Raw genomic sequence first — 13294 nt, 5'->3', positions numbered from 1 at the left:
CCCTCTTCAGACACATGAATGCAAATCCTGCACAGCTTTACTTTACCACTGTTCCCACACATCCCAGACCACCTGTCACATGAAAACATGAAGATAACCTTGATGCAGATTTTAACACTTCCCAACTTCACAATTCTCATGTTTTCTGATAACTTGACATTTGAACCATCTTATCAAAGAAAACCTCATTTGTCAAGGACAGCTTTTTTACACACTTTAGGCCCCTCCACACCTTTAGGTCCCTGAGAGAGTCCTCTTTCCCTAACTATCTTCTGAAAAAACCTCTTTATGAGCTTCAGGCACAGTTTCGGGTCTGCCCCTGGGGCCTGGGGCAATAGGCAAGAATTTCAGGAGCCTGAAGCCTCTGCAAAAACATCATCTTCCACAACATTCAAAACAGGAGTATCAGGAAAGCCCTGCAAAAATCAAACAAGAATTCCTAAGCCTTTTCAGATGGAATCAGAGAAATCTTGACCCATAAAAAAAAAAAATCCCTAAGAAAAGGCCTCATGGAAAAAAAAAGCAAAAAATCCCAGTAAAATGCTCCATGGGAATAGAATCTCATCAAAATCAGAATCAGAAAGGAGGAGGCTGCAAGTCTCAATCAATCACATCAGAATCAGGAGGAAGGAGAAACTCACTCAAACTCAGGAAAGACCCTACTCAGGACCTCCCACACTCTTCAAAGGGACTCAATAGTACCAACCTGCTAGATTTTCAAATCCTGTTTCTAGAACCCCTATATCTTTAAATCAGGAAGATCTGCCATTTTAAGCAAACCTCTCCTGAAGCAAACAAAGAGCACCAGAACAAGAAAAAGGGGCTGGGAGGAGAGACCTGGACTCAAAAGAAAAGGAGGAAGGGAAGAACAGCCACCTGAGAAGGCTGAGAGGAAGAACAGCCACCTGAGAGGCTCCTCAGCCTAGCCCCTGACCTCAACAGACTGCAAAGTAAAAGCAACTCCTCAGACTGGAAAAGAGTTTCTAAAGAAAACCTCCCCTGGCTCTGGGCCCTCTCCCCAAACCCTCGGTTTGTTGTTTGTCCTTCTTTTTTTTAGAAACTTTGCCGGAGCATCCGACGTTTTTTTTTAATTACAACGCTTCCCAAACCACTATTTTCACAGTCTAGTCTTCTTCTCAAACTCGCTTGTTAAATCTAGCAACCTCAACAGCGTAGACAACAACGCATTTCAGGGTCACAAACAAGCAAACGGTATAGTAATAGTGGTAAGGTATCCCCAAGGTATAAGTATTTTAACAAGAATTCTATTTATTTTTCTTTTTTCCCCACGCTAGAAAAACTGAAAAAAAAAACCCAAATAAAAAGAACGGGTATTCTGCCAACTTTGATTCAACTGAAACTCTGGCTTCAGAAACTTTCAGAACGCAACAATAGCCAAAATGCACTTCTGCATGGACCAACTCGCAAAAAAAGAAAGGATATGAGTCGGTCATGCGATTGGTGTACCCTGACGTGCTGACGTCAGTTCATCGCGCCCTGACCGACGCCAGCCATATACTTTGGTATTCGGGCCGACTGGACAGCGGACTACCCAATAGTTAGGACTGCAGCAATGTGGAATGAAGAACATCTAGAATAGGAAAGATAATACAGTGGAATCAGGCCAAGCAAAAGTTTGAACTGCAGTTTAGAGACTCCCTTCCATTCCAGAGACTGATAGAGTATAGGCAAAGAGAAAAGGTTACAAGAGTGCTAAGTGAAACACCAAATCTGGTAGACTTTAAGTCTAGAACAAAAGCTGTTGTTTAAAAAAGGAATACTTAGTAAGTCAAATAAAATACTACATGATAACTAAAAGAATTAATCAGAGGAGGTGAGAAAAGATTTGGAATTGCCTGGAAAGGCAATTTACAAATGAACAATGGGAAAACAATTGTATGGCTCCCTAAGCAAGCAATAATATCCAGAAGGTTTAGAGTTTTTGCTTGGAATTATTTGCACTTGCATTTCTGTACCCCACACAGACTTAAAAAAACTTTCCTCAAATGCAGGCGTTGCGATGGGAAATAAAGAGATAACTAGAAACATGATTTTTAGGAGTGTAACAAGTTGGCAGATTTTAAAAAAAGGTACACTGTCAGAAATGTTGGGGTAGCAAATATCTGTAACTATGGAAGTCATTGTTTTGAGCTGGGCACAGGAACTGAATTGCGTAGACTTAGCTTAGTAAGGCCTTACTAAGTTTAATACTGGCTGTCAAAAAGCAATTACTAGACAATGAAAATCAAAATCTAAACCAACTGTTGAACTGATTACTTCTCATCTACTATACCATCTCATCATTAATGCAAGACAGTAAACAGGTATCAGTAAACTCTGGATTTCTTAGCTCTACACACTGTTAACCACTGTTCTTCTTCTTTCGGCTTTTCCCGGTTAGGGGTCGCCACAGCGGAACTCCGGTCCGCTAATGATTGGCAGTAGATTTTTATGGTGCCGAGGTGCCAGCTTGACGCACAACCTTCAACGAAGGCATGCCCATTCTACGCATGCCTTTTGAATGCCACTCAACCGCGGGGAGGACATGTAGACTCCACACAGAAGGTGCTCCAGCTGAGAATAGAACAGGAGAACCTCTTGCTGTGGGGTGACAACGCTACCCTGTATGCCATTTTAATATAAAGAGAAAGTCTTAAGACATTTCAAATGACCAAGCCTTCACTTTAGTAGAAACTCCCTCAAAAAATTATCTCATCCCCAAAATGGCAGAACTTTGCAAGGAAATGCTTGCATAGGCTTTTCCTCATTCCATTTGTATTACATACTTCCTGCAAAGACTCAAAACCTCAACACTGGTGTCGTTGGCATGATGAAGGTAGAGCAACAATGGAGCACATATTGTGGAGTTGCAGCTTGTTCCAACCATTTTGGACTCTTTTGGGATAAGGAAGGAGAAACTCTTACCTTCAGGATTTGGATGGAAGAGTTATATACAGTTTTAAGTACAACACTCCTGCAAGAAGCATCATTCACACTATGGCTTTAGCTGCAAAGCAATCTGTCACCAAACACTGGAGATCTTCTACTGTCCAGTAAAGTCCAAAACGAGGTCCTTGTCAGCAAAGTAACTCACCAGCCAAAGTTCCTTAACGCAATTTTATTCATAAAGAAAGCAGCGTTGCCACAGAAGTCTGTGGCTTCTTCAGAGGAAGTATAAAATGGAACACACACACAAATATCGGAACATCAGGAAGTGACATCTTCCTGTTTCAAAATACATCAATTATATATTTTTATGTTTTATATTTTTATATAAAGATACCAAAATGTACCTCAACACATCCTTTATAACCATAAAAATTTTGTTAATATTTTGTGTAAAACATATATATAAAAAACATGTATGAAGAGGCATTTGTAAAAATACATTTAAAAGGAGGAGAAGGGACCAGCTATCTATCTATTTAGGAATATGGCATGCAAATTACAAATAACTGCTTTATCTGACTTTTCAAGATAAATTGTGTGTGAAAAGTTATTTGTATAAAACAGTAGAACTTCGTAAATAAATTTATTTCGCATCAGAAACCGAAAGTTTGATAGTGCCGAATTATTGCTAGCACTATGTAAGTTTTATATCTAAAGGCTCAAACATACACCTACCAAAAGAAACACGGAAATTTACAACACTGCTTTTTGTTATTCAAGATTACAGTCATAATAATTCACCTACAATGATTTTTGAAGTTTAACCACCAATTTATCTAAGATAACTTCTAAGTTAGGTAGAACTATTGTAGGTAAATTATTATGACTGTAATCTTGAATAACAAAAAGCAGTGTTGTAAATTTCTGTGTTTCTTTTGGTAGGTGTATGTTTGAGCCTTTAGATATAAAACTTACATAGTGCTAGCAATAATTCGGCACTATCAAACTCTCGGTTTCTGATGTGAAATAAATTTATTTACGAAGTTCTACTGTTTTATACAAATAACTTTTCACACACAATTTATCTTGAAAAGTCAGATAAAGCAGTTATTTGTAATTTGCATGCCATATTCCTAAATAGATAGATAGCTGGTCCCTTCTCCTCCTTTTAAATGTATTTTTACAAATGCCTCTTCATACATGTTTTTTATATATATGTTTTACACAAAATATTAACAAAAATTTTTTATGGTTATAAAGGATGTGTGTTGAGGTACATTTTGGTATCTTTTTATATAAAAATATAAAAACATAAAAATATATAATTGATGTATTTTTAAGGAAACAGGACAATGTCATTTCCTGAATGTTCCGTTATATCTGGAGAGTGTGTGTTCTATTTTATACTTCCTCTGAAGAAGCCACAGACTTCTGTGGCGAAAACGCTTTGCTTCTTCTTTTTTATGAATAAAATTGCGTTAAGGAACTTTGGCTGGTGAGTTACTTTGCTGACAAGGACCTCGTTTTGGACTTTACTGGTTTGCTTTTGTTTTATCTTCTACTGTCCCCTTAATAAAAGAACACTGGCATATTCTCAGGGGTATTTATGAAACAAAATGGCTGGTAGCTCAGAGGAGTAGTAATGAATCTCTTTTTTCTAAGTTGTTCCCATGTCAAGCTATTCTACATTTTATGAACTTAATATTCACTCTGTCCTTTTGCAGTGAATTAGTAGTAGTGGGATCCTGACTCTACTGTATGTTTAGACTTTTTAACTATATAATCTTTCTGTATTTAGGTTTTAGATTTATACCTTGGGGTCAGCTTTCTTCCTCCTTTTTCTCCTTTCTCCTCTTTTTTCTTCCTTCTATTCTTTTAATCTGCTCATCACTATCCAGTCTTTATATGTTATTTGATGTATTTGCTTGATATCATATAATGTGACAACCTATGGTTCTTAATCTTGCTACTGTATTTTGTCACATTATCATTATTATTAACAAAAAGGCAGGAGTCAGAGCTTGATGTGGCAGAGTTGAAGATAAGATTTGCACTGGGTGGATGTGGATGGACAGGATTAGGAATAAGTATATTAGAGGCTCAGCCCAGGTTGGAAGGTTTGGAAGCAAAGCCAGAGAGGCAAGATTACGTTGGTTTGGACATGTGCTGAGGAGGGATGCAGAGTATATTGAGAAAAAGATGCAAAGAATGAAGCTGCCAGGTAACAGGAAAAGAGGGAGGCCTAAGATAAGGTTTATGGATGTGGTGAGAGAGGACATGCAGGTGGTTGAACAGCAAGATGCAGAGGACAGGAAGAAATGGAAATAGTTGATCTGCTGTGGCAACCCCTAACGGGAGCAGCCGAAAGAAGAAGATCATTATTATTAGCTCAGTGATATTAGATTACCAACTTACTTGTTGTCTAAATCAGGATTTCTTATGTCTTTTTATACTACAACTAATCAAAAAACATTTATGTCAGTTTGCATAGTATACTCTAAATACACTGAAGGAAACAATAATGTTGATATTCTACAGTTTAGAGTTTTCTTACAAATTGTTAATAAATAAATGTATACAAAAAAAATATAAACCGATGTTAACTGAAGCACTGAATGCCATAATGGAGCTAAAGGAACTGGAGGTACAATCCTGAGAAAAGGAAGGAACAATTACAGAGAAATAAATGGAATTTATTGGAATAATATATGCAGAATGGGTCTACTTTTACTTACCGAATTTACACTTTTTCGAATTGGAAATTGCCGACTCCACTTCACAGAAAAACCATACAAACGAAACCATGGACTACCGAACTGCTTTCCCTGGGAAACAAACCACTTGGCCTCCAGGTGAACTTTGACATTTTCCCCAGTGTAGTGGGATCTCGGAGTTGGTATATTTACTTTGGGGGGTGTGAATGGCAAAGTCCCCCACTTGGATGGGTTTAATTTCTTTCCATTGACTTTTTTCCCCTGGTGGCCAAGTGGTTCTTTTCCCAGGGAAAGCAGTTTGGTAGTCCATGGTTTTGGTTGGATGGTGTTTCAATGAAGTGAAGTCAGCAATTTCTGATTCGATGAAGTGTAAATTCAGTGAGTAAAACTAGACCCATGCAGAATAATGTTCGGGGGAAGACTGAATTTTAAGGGAAGGCAAGAAGTGAGCAATTTATGTAATGTTTCAGTGAGTAATAACTATAATAAAAGAAAGGCAACATATATGTAATATATAATGGATTAACATGAAAAAAGCATTGTTTACTTTCACTTTTGTTAATGTATGTGTAAACATGTCTTAAGTGAGAATTTTGATATGATCAAGGTAGAATTTATTTAGAAGTTTCTAGATACATGCTATTTGTATTTTCATTTAATACCATTCTGCATTTTACAAGAAAACACTTGTGATTCAAGTTTTCACAGCAAAAGCTATTATAAGCTATATTTTAGTTGGGAATTTAAAAGCATGTATGAAAATGGAAAAATATTTGGAAAAATCTAATCACAAAAGATCATTTAAAAAAAAAACATTTTCTCCTACCTCTACTGTTGATCTGAACCCCAGTCCTAATTTATTGTCACAAAACTGGGGAATATGACATCACAAGTGAGCAACAATTACAGAAAGATGCTGAGAACAATATCCTAAGTTTAAAAGGTAAAAAAATCTTCACTGTCTAGGGGAAACGGTATTGTGGTGCACTGGCCTGAATTTCTTAGTAATTCCTTTTCTTTCTTATGCAGTCAAATTAAAAAAAAAGTTGTTCGGCTGTAAGGCAAATGGGAAAAAGATGATATCAAATTGAAAAAAGAAATATTAAAGACTGCACTAAAGGCAGAGCAAGCTGGTTATGTATGGAAATACATTCCCTGTAAAATTCAGGACCCAGCTCATATCCAAGAACTGATACAGTGTCTATGCAATCTCTGCAAGTGCTGTGGAGACACACCTGTCGCCACAGCAGCCTTGAAAAATATTTTACTTTCCTCATCCTTCATTTCTACTGATTTAATAGTTATTGTCTTATTTAAAGATGTAATGATGTTGCCCTTCCTAGCGCCTTTTAATATTACCCTGCATACTAATTTGATTTGAATGGCCACATCTCATTGCTGGATTCTATATATGCATCTCATGCAAGCAAGATAGCTTCATTTATTTTCTCTATTTAAACCAAGATGCCTGGCAGAACCTTACACAGACAATGGACACTGGTAGTCACTACCCTCTAGTTTCTGAGATTCTTAGTTATTTTCATTTATCTTTTGTTAATTGCTAAGTAGGCTAGTCTACAAACCATTTTCAGCCATAATCTGGGTCACAAAGCTCTCTACAACACACACACACACACATATATATATATATGTGTGTGTGTGTGTGTGTGTGTGTGTGTGTGTGTATATATATATATATATATATATATATACATATATATGTGTGTGTGTGTGTGTCTGCACACACACACACACACACACACACACACACACACACACACACACACACACACTTATATGTATGTATGTATGTATATTTGTAGATAATATGGCATAGCTAATCAACCAGCATGTTTTGGGGAGATGGGAGAAACTAGAGAACCAGTAAAACCTGCACAGACAAGGAGGGACTATGCAAAACTCCACACAGGCAGTGAATGGAGGCATGGAACAAGTAACTGTTGATATACAATACAATATTATGTTACCTTTTCATGCTTTTTTCACTGTTGCTTTTCTCAGTTTGTGGCAGACATCTCACATTAGAATATACTCGATAGATGCCTTTATGGGTGAGGGAAATGTATCAGCTCATTTATTTATGTACAACTTCTGCATACTTGATAGATTCCTGTACGGATGGGGGAACATATCAGCTCATTCACTTATGCACTGCTATTGCATACTATTGCTTGTTATAATGCACGTCCAGGTACTATTCAGTACAATCAGAATGACAGAGTATTTTTTTCTGTTAAAATTTTATGCTAAAGTAATAAATAAAGTTCGCATCTATATCCTCTTTCTACATTTATAATGGTATCTTTTAATGTGAATAGTACAGTTGTTTGAGTAAACTTATCACGGCAGTAGATGTTTGAATAGATCCCTGTTGGCACAGCCTAAGGTACATGTGTTACATCCTGCCAAGGATATGACAATCAGCCAATTTCCAGAGCTTAAGAGCACCGTCCATGCACCCTAACTACTGAAGGGTTTGGGGAAAACAATATAAAATCAGTGATTAAAATGCAAAATCCTCAGAGCTTTCTTGCCACAGAGAAAGGAAGGCTAGAGCCGTGACTTTTAAGTAACATAACACAAAAAGAGGGATGGAAGGAAGTTGCCCCAGGACAAAAGTGACCTATACGACTATCTATTGTTACGGCAAATTTACTTACACAATTGTATTATGTTCATTATCAGATCACTGTTGCAGTAGCCTTAGTTATATGGGAAGATTACCACAGATTACAAAGCAAGGGAAGAGGAAGGATCAGAATGCAGGAACAACTGGAATATAGTCCTGGCTAGCAAAGTTTGCTTTGACCTGGAAAAGGCATCCAATTTGTAATGTCTTGTAAAAGTATGCACAGAAGACCAAGCTGCCATCTCTAGAATACTTCTGCAGTCCCTCCATTTCCACAAAGCAACAGAAGAAGAAGCCAAGTTCCTGGCACAATAGTCACTGACCTTGCCAAGAAGTGACTTGCTATGGTGACAGCAAAAGAAAAAAGCAAAGACAACCGTTTAGAAATTGTCTGTTTTGACACAGATTGCACCCTTTTTCTTACCTTCATAGGAAATAAACAACTGATTAGAACTGCTGAAGGTTTTAGTCATTTCAGTATAGTATCTGAGTTGTCTGGGGACATCCAGAGTTTGCAAAATCCTCTCTCACTTATTTTTGTGCCTGGAAAAAGACAGGCAAGTTAACAGCTTGACACAATGTAAATCTGAAACTACTTTAGGCATAAATTAAGTATTTTCTCTCAAACATACCCTACACTTATGAAACATGAGATAAGACTGACTCATCATAAGAACTTGTAACTCAGATATTTCTTGCAGAGGTCAGAGCAAAAAGTAACACTCTTTTTAAAATTATGAACTTCAGTTCAGCCTGATGAGGTGGTTCAAATGAAAAATGTACATGTTTCTATAGAACAAAACTGAGATCTCGAGAAGGAGCCATCTGTTTTCTCAGTAAATGGGTATATGTACCACCTTTCAAAAATTGTTGGACTTGAAGCTGGGTAGAAAGGGGGATCCATGGGCAGGTAAGCAGTGATGGCAAAGAGGTTAATCTTGATAGAAAATTAAAGAAGGCCACAGCATACGAACTCACACAAATATTGAAATATTGAACCAGAGCGGCCTGGTTCTTGCCTTGGCACCAGCTATGAAATCTCTTACAGCAGGTTTCTTAGCCTCCTTTAGTACCTGCTGCCCATCCTCAGAAAACGGGTGCCTAAAAGGTATTAAAACGCTTGCATACAGGCAGTCAACTGAAGAAGTTTTGGGGTGGGGTGTATCCAACAACCCCTGTCTTGTATGAGTATGAGCGCTGCACAAGCATATCCCCTGGTTGATTCCTGCCACCCCCCCCCACACACTTTCACATTCTCATACCTATCATCTCTCTCACCTCCTTAGTATATCTAACTAAACTTCTTCCTCGCCTTCCTTTCCTCTCTTTCCTTCCCCTCACCCATATTTGTACTAACTTTACTATTCTCTTTTTCACTAATGTTCCCTCATCTCTTCACTATTTCTCATTTTTCATAACATCTCTCATCACTTCAATAATCACTATGAATTCTAAATTCTCTTATCTGCTTATTCATACTATAATATTAACTAATCACATTGTTTTATTTTTTGTCTTATGTTAATATGTAAATAAGTTTCTCTCTATGTATTTATTGTACAATATGTATATAAGTTTCTCTCCATGTATAGTCAATGTATTGGTTTGTATTACTACACATACTGTACTATACTATCTGTATAAACGTTTATATATTAAGTAACATGTGGAGCTTTTCTCCCCAGGCTTCTGCTGAAAACGGACTACTTGTCCAGTCTGTGGGAAACTTTGCAGTAATTGCCCTTGGTCATTTTGAAAATAAGGAAGAACCACTGTTGCCTGGGCCAAAGGTGATAAATACAATTATCTCTGAAGAGTCTTTTTCAATCTTTTTTAAGTTTTTAAAACACCCTTACAGAATTATCTCTTGTGACATAAGCAAACTAACATTTATATAAAACAAAAACAAACCATATTAACTTGTTCACAGTAACAGACATTATATATCATGTATATACTTTTGTATGGTATAATCAATCCAACATTACATAGATTGGTTGAGTCATGACTTCATTAAAACCTCAATCCTCCTCAAAAAATTTTCAGCATGTACAGTTCCCACAATTTCCATTTCTCTATGTAATTTATTCCTACTCTTTTCTAAAAACTGCATTTACATATTTTATCTCTGTTACAATATTGACTACAACAAATATGGTTGGTGTAGACTTTTTGATTTCCATTTTCTAGTAATTGCTTTTTTGGCAGCCACCAGAATTAAATTTAACAATGCCTTACTAGGTCTAGGTAGTAAAGATCCTGTATCCCAGCTCTTTCCTCCTCAGCACACCTGCAATATTAGTGGTTTCATGAGGAGCAACACCAGTGCACTCAAAAGAAGATGATGTGCAGTCTCAGGTGCCTAATTTTGGCCACTGCAGAGTCACTTATCAGCTGAGGCAGTGAGGAAGTTGCATGGCTATCAAAGATTCACATGTAACTTTTTTCTTGAGGATGGGAGAAGGAAGAACTGAGGAGTTTGAAGCCTGCTCCATGGTTTAGCTGGAAAGAATGCTGAAAAATTGAGTAGCAGATCCGGGAAGAGTTACTGAACCTTTTCATAGGAATTTTGCAGCTTTCAGACTGTGCAGAGAGAGTGCATTTTGACAACAAGAACATTATGAAGGTTTGGCTCCCCCTAACTACTGACTTTATAAGTCTCTCCTCAAGCCCTTCAGTGGTTAGGGTGCATGGTAGGTGTTCTAAAGCGTTGGAAGCTGGATGTTTGCCATATGCTTGGCAGGATATAACCAACATAGCTTAGGCTACTGCAACAGCGATCAAAGGATGAATATAGCTCTGTTAAATGGGTTTGTGTTTACTACCAGTGCACTGTGTTAGTGTTGATTTTGTTGTTTTGATGCTGGAATATTTTTCAAAGTTTATAAATAGTTATGCTGTGTGTGGCTGACTAAGGAGTTATGCAGCACTGACCTCAAAGCTCATTAAACATTTCTGATTTCACTGACAGAAACAGGATCACATAACTCCCAACATAGTTTAATAAAAAGCATTACACTATTTGTAGATCTGAATGCACATCTCTCAGGTAATAAAGAGCAGAAAAATCTGGTGTGTTTACTCTGTAAAGCTAAGCAACAGAAGACACAACCTATTTCTGAAAGAAAGTATTGACTTGTTTCAAGTGTTGATGCCATGAAACACAACTGTCAATATCAGTGGGTAACACCTTCTCCTCAGTTGTTGGCACCCACGAAGGAATGAACAGCAACAAGGCTGCAAGAGGGCTATTCAAGGTGATAAGAGGGGAAAAAAAAATCAAGCAGCCAAAAGTCATCCCCCCTTTATCAGGTCAGACAGTGTAAGCTTGAGGTGCTGCATTTATACTGCATGAAGGAGGTAAGAGATATGGTATCCTTAAGGTTTTAATATGCAAATATCCACAGAAATATGAATGACCACAGAACAGTGTGAATCCCTACTCCCTAAAGTGCAGCAATGCACTTTCCAAGCTCCTTATCATCTACCCTTTTTGAAGAAACAGGACACATACACACACAAAAAAAAAGACCAAAACTCAGGGTAAGAGACTTCTTCACAGACAGATGCTTCTCCTTCACTCAGAAAATGAAGGTTTACAACACAGACAGTAAGCACAACATTAAATCAATCCATCCTCTATAAAAAATTAAAGAATAACACACACACACGCACACACAAAATGCTACTCTAAACCCTGAAGATGGGGTCATGGTCTCTGCAGTACAATAGCATTCAACGCTTTCTGAACCTTCTAGGGGAGAAAGTAGACATCTCTTTTTCACTGATTATACACTCCTATTCAAAACAAACTAGCTAGACCATAAATGAATAGTGGAGTATTTACATTGTTTTGTAGATAAGCACACTTCGGGATGTTTTCCTTGCAGACACACCCCTAAAACTGCATTTTTCATCTGAACATGTATGAAGACTAAATTACACCAATTAGTGTAGCATACTCCCACAACAAAATTACACAGAAAGTTAACTTTCTCTCTGCCTCTGTTGTAAATGATGGCATAAAAGTCATAGATAAAAGCATAAAATGGTTTTGTATGTTCATGCCTAAAACAAATTTGTCCTACATTCTCTATATTCATAAACTGTAACAGTGTATAATACAAAGTCTGCATATTCTGCTCCTTACCTCTGTTGTGCTGCAGGAGAACTATAGTAGGGTTGACGATTGTTGTGGAAGGATAAACAGAAGAAGGCTTCCCAAGTGATGTAAAGGAGGGCTGGGATTCTGCACTGGCTGTAGAAGGCAAACCCTCCTTTACTTCTGAAAATGTACCCTAAATAAACACAGGAAATTATTAGTTACCGAGAGTTGTTCATCTATAAAATGAAGGCTCTTAAATAATTATGTAAGGCTGAAACCAAACAACTGAAGAGAGTGGGAAAAAAGTACCCAGAACAGATAAACATTCCAGAAATGCTGCATCAGCATTTGAATCATAATAATTCAAATTTCCAATAATAAATGCAGCAATTGTTACATTTCCTTAATGTAATAAACTACATATAATTTCATTTCATGCAAATTTTCCTTTTAAATGCTGTTCAACACAAGGTATGAAATGAAAGCAAAATGACTAAATACAAATTTCATAAAACAAAACATTTATGTAAAACTGATTGGCTGGTGCTTAAAATATACTGAACCCTAAATTCTTGATACATTTCAGAACAATGTAAAAAAAAAAAAGAAAACAGAAGAAACAGAAGAAAAGAGTGTGCCATTTGCTGAAAGTTAGTATTATAGCAATAACCCACGCCTGGGTGTGGGTAATGCGGGATTTAACCACGGTTGGTGTGGTTCGCCCTCGGGACCAAACAAAGACAACCGTGGTTAAATCCCGCATTACCCACACCCACAAGTGGGTTATTGCTATTATACTATGACATTATTTAAGAAAAGAAACAATTACTTTTCTTAAATAATGGCATTGTATAATGCCTCTTTGCTGCCCTTCTGTAGCTGTCTGGCATCCGCGGCAGTTCTGATGTACTGCGCATGCCTACACAGTACATCAGA

The 13294-nt window shown here is 37.3% G+C and overlaps 1 protein-coding gene across 32 annotated transcripts in view; it reads right to left on the bottom strand.

The window, feature by feature from the left end:
• Nucleotides 1-13294, bottom strand: part of SORBS1 (sorbin and SH3 domain containing 1) — a 4096285-nt gene that overhangs the window by 687488 nt on the left and 3395503 nt on the right. For all 32 annotated transcript variants that reach the window (XM_044056121.1, XM_044056122.1, XM_044056123.1 and 29 more), the window contains one exon: nucleotides 12404-12551. In XM_044056121.1, the coding sequence (XP_043912056.1) occupies nucleotides 12404-12551 (148 nt within the window). The remainder of the gene's footprint in view (nucleotides 1-12403; nucleotides 12552-13294) is intronic.

The sequence above is a fragment of the Protopterus annectens genome, chromosome 14.part0 (genome assembly GCF_019279795.1).
Source record: "Protopterus annectens isolate FY-2018-M chromosome 14.part0, PAN1.0, whole genome shotgun sequence".
Taxonomy (NCBI): Eukaryota; Metazoa; Chordata; order Ceratodontiformes; family Protopteridae; genus Protopterus; species Protopterus annectens.
The sequence above is the reverse complement of the archived record's forward strand: the minus strand, read 5'-3'. Positions and strand labels throughout refer to the sequence as shown.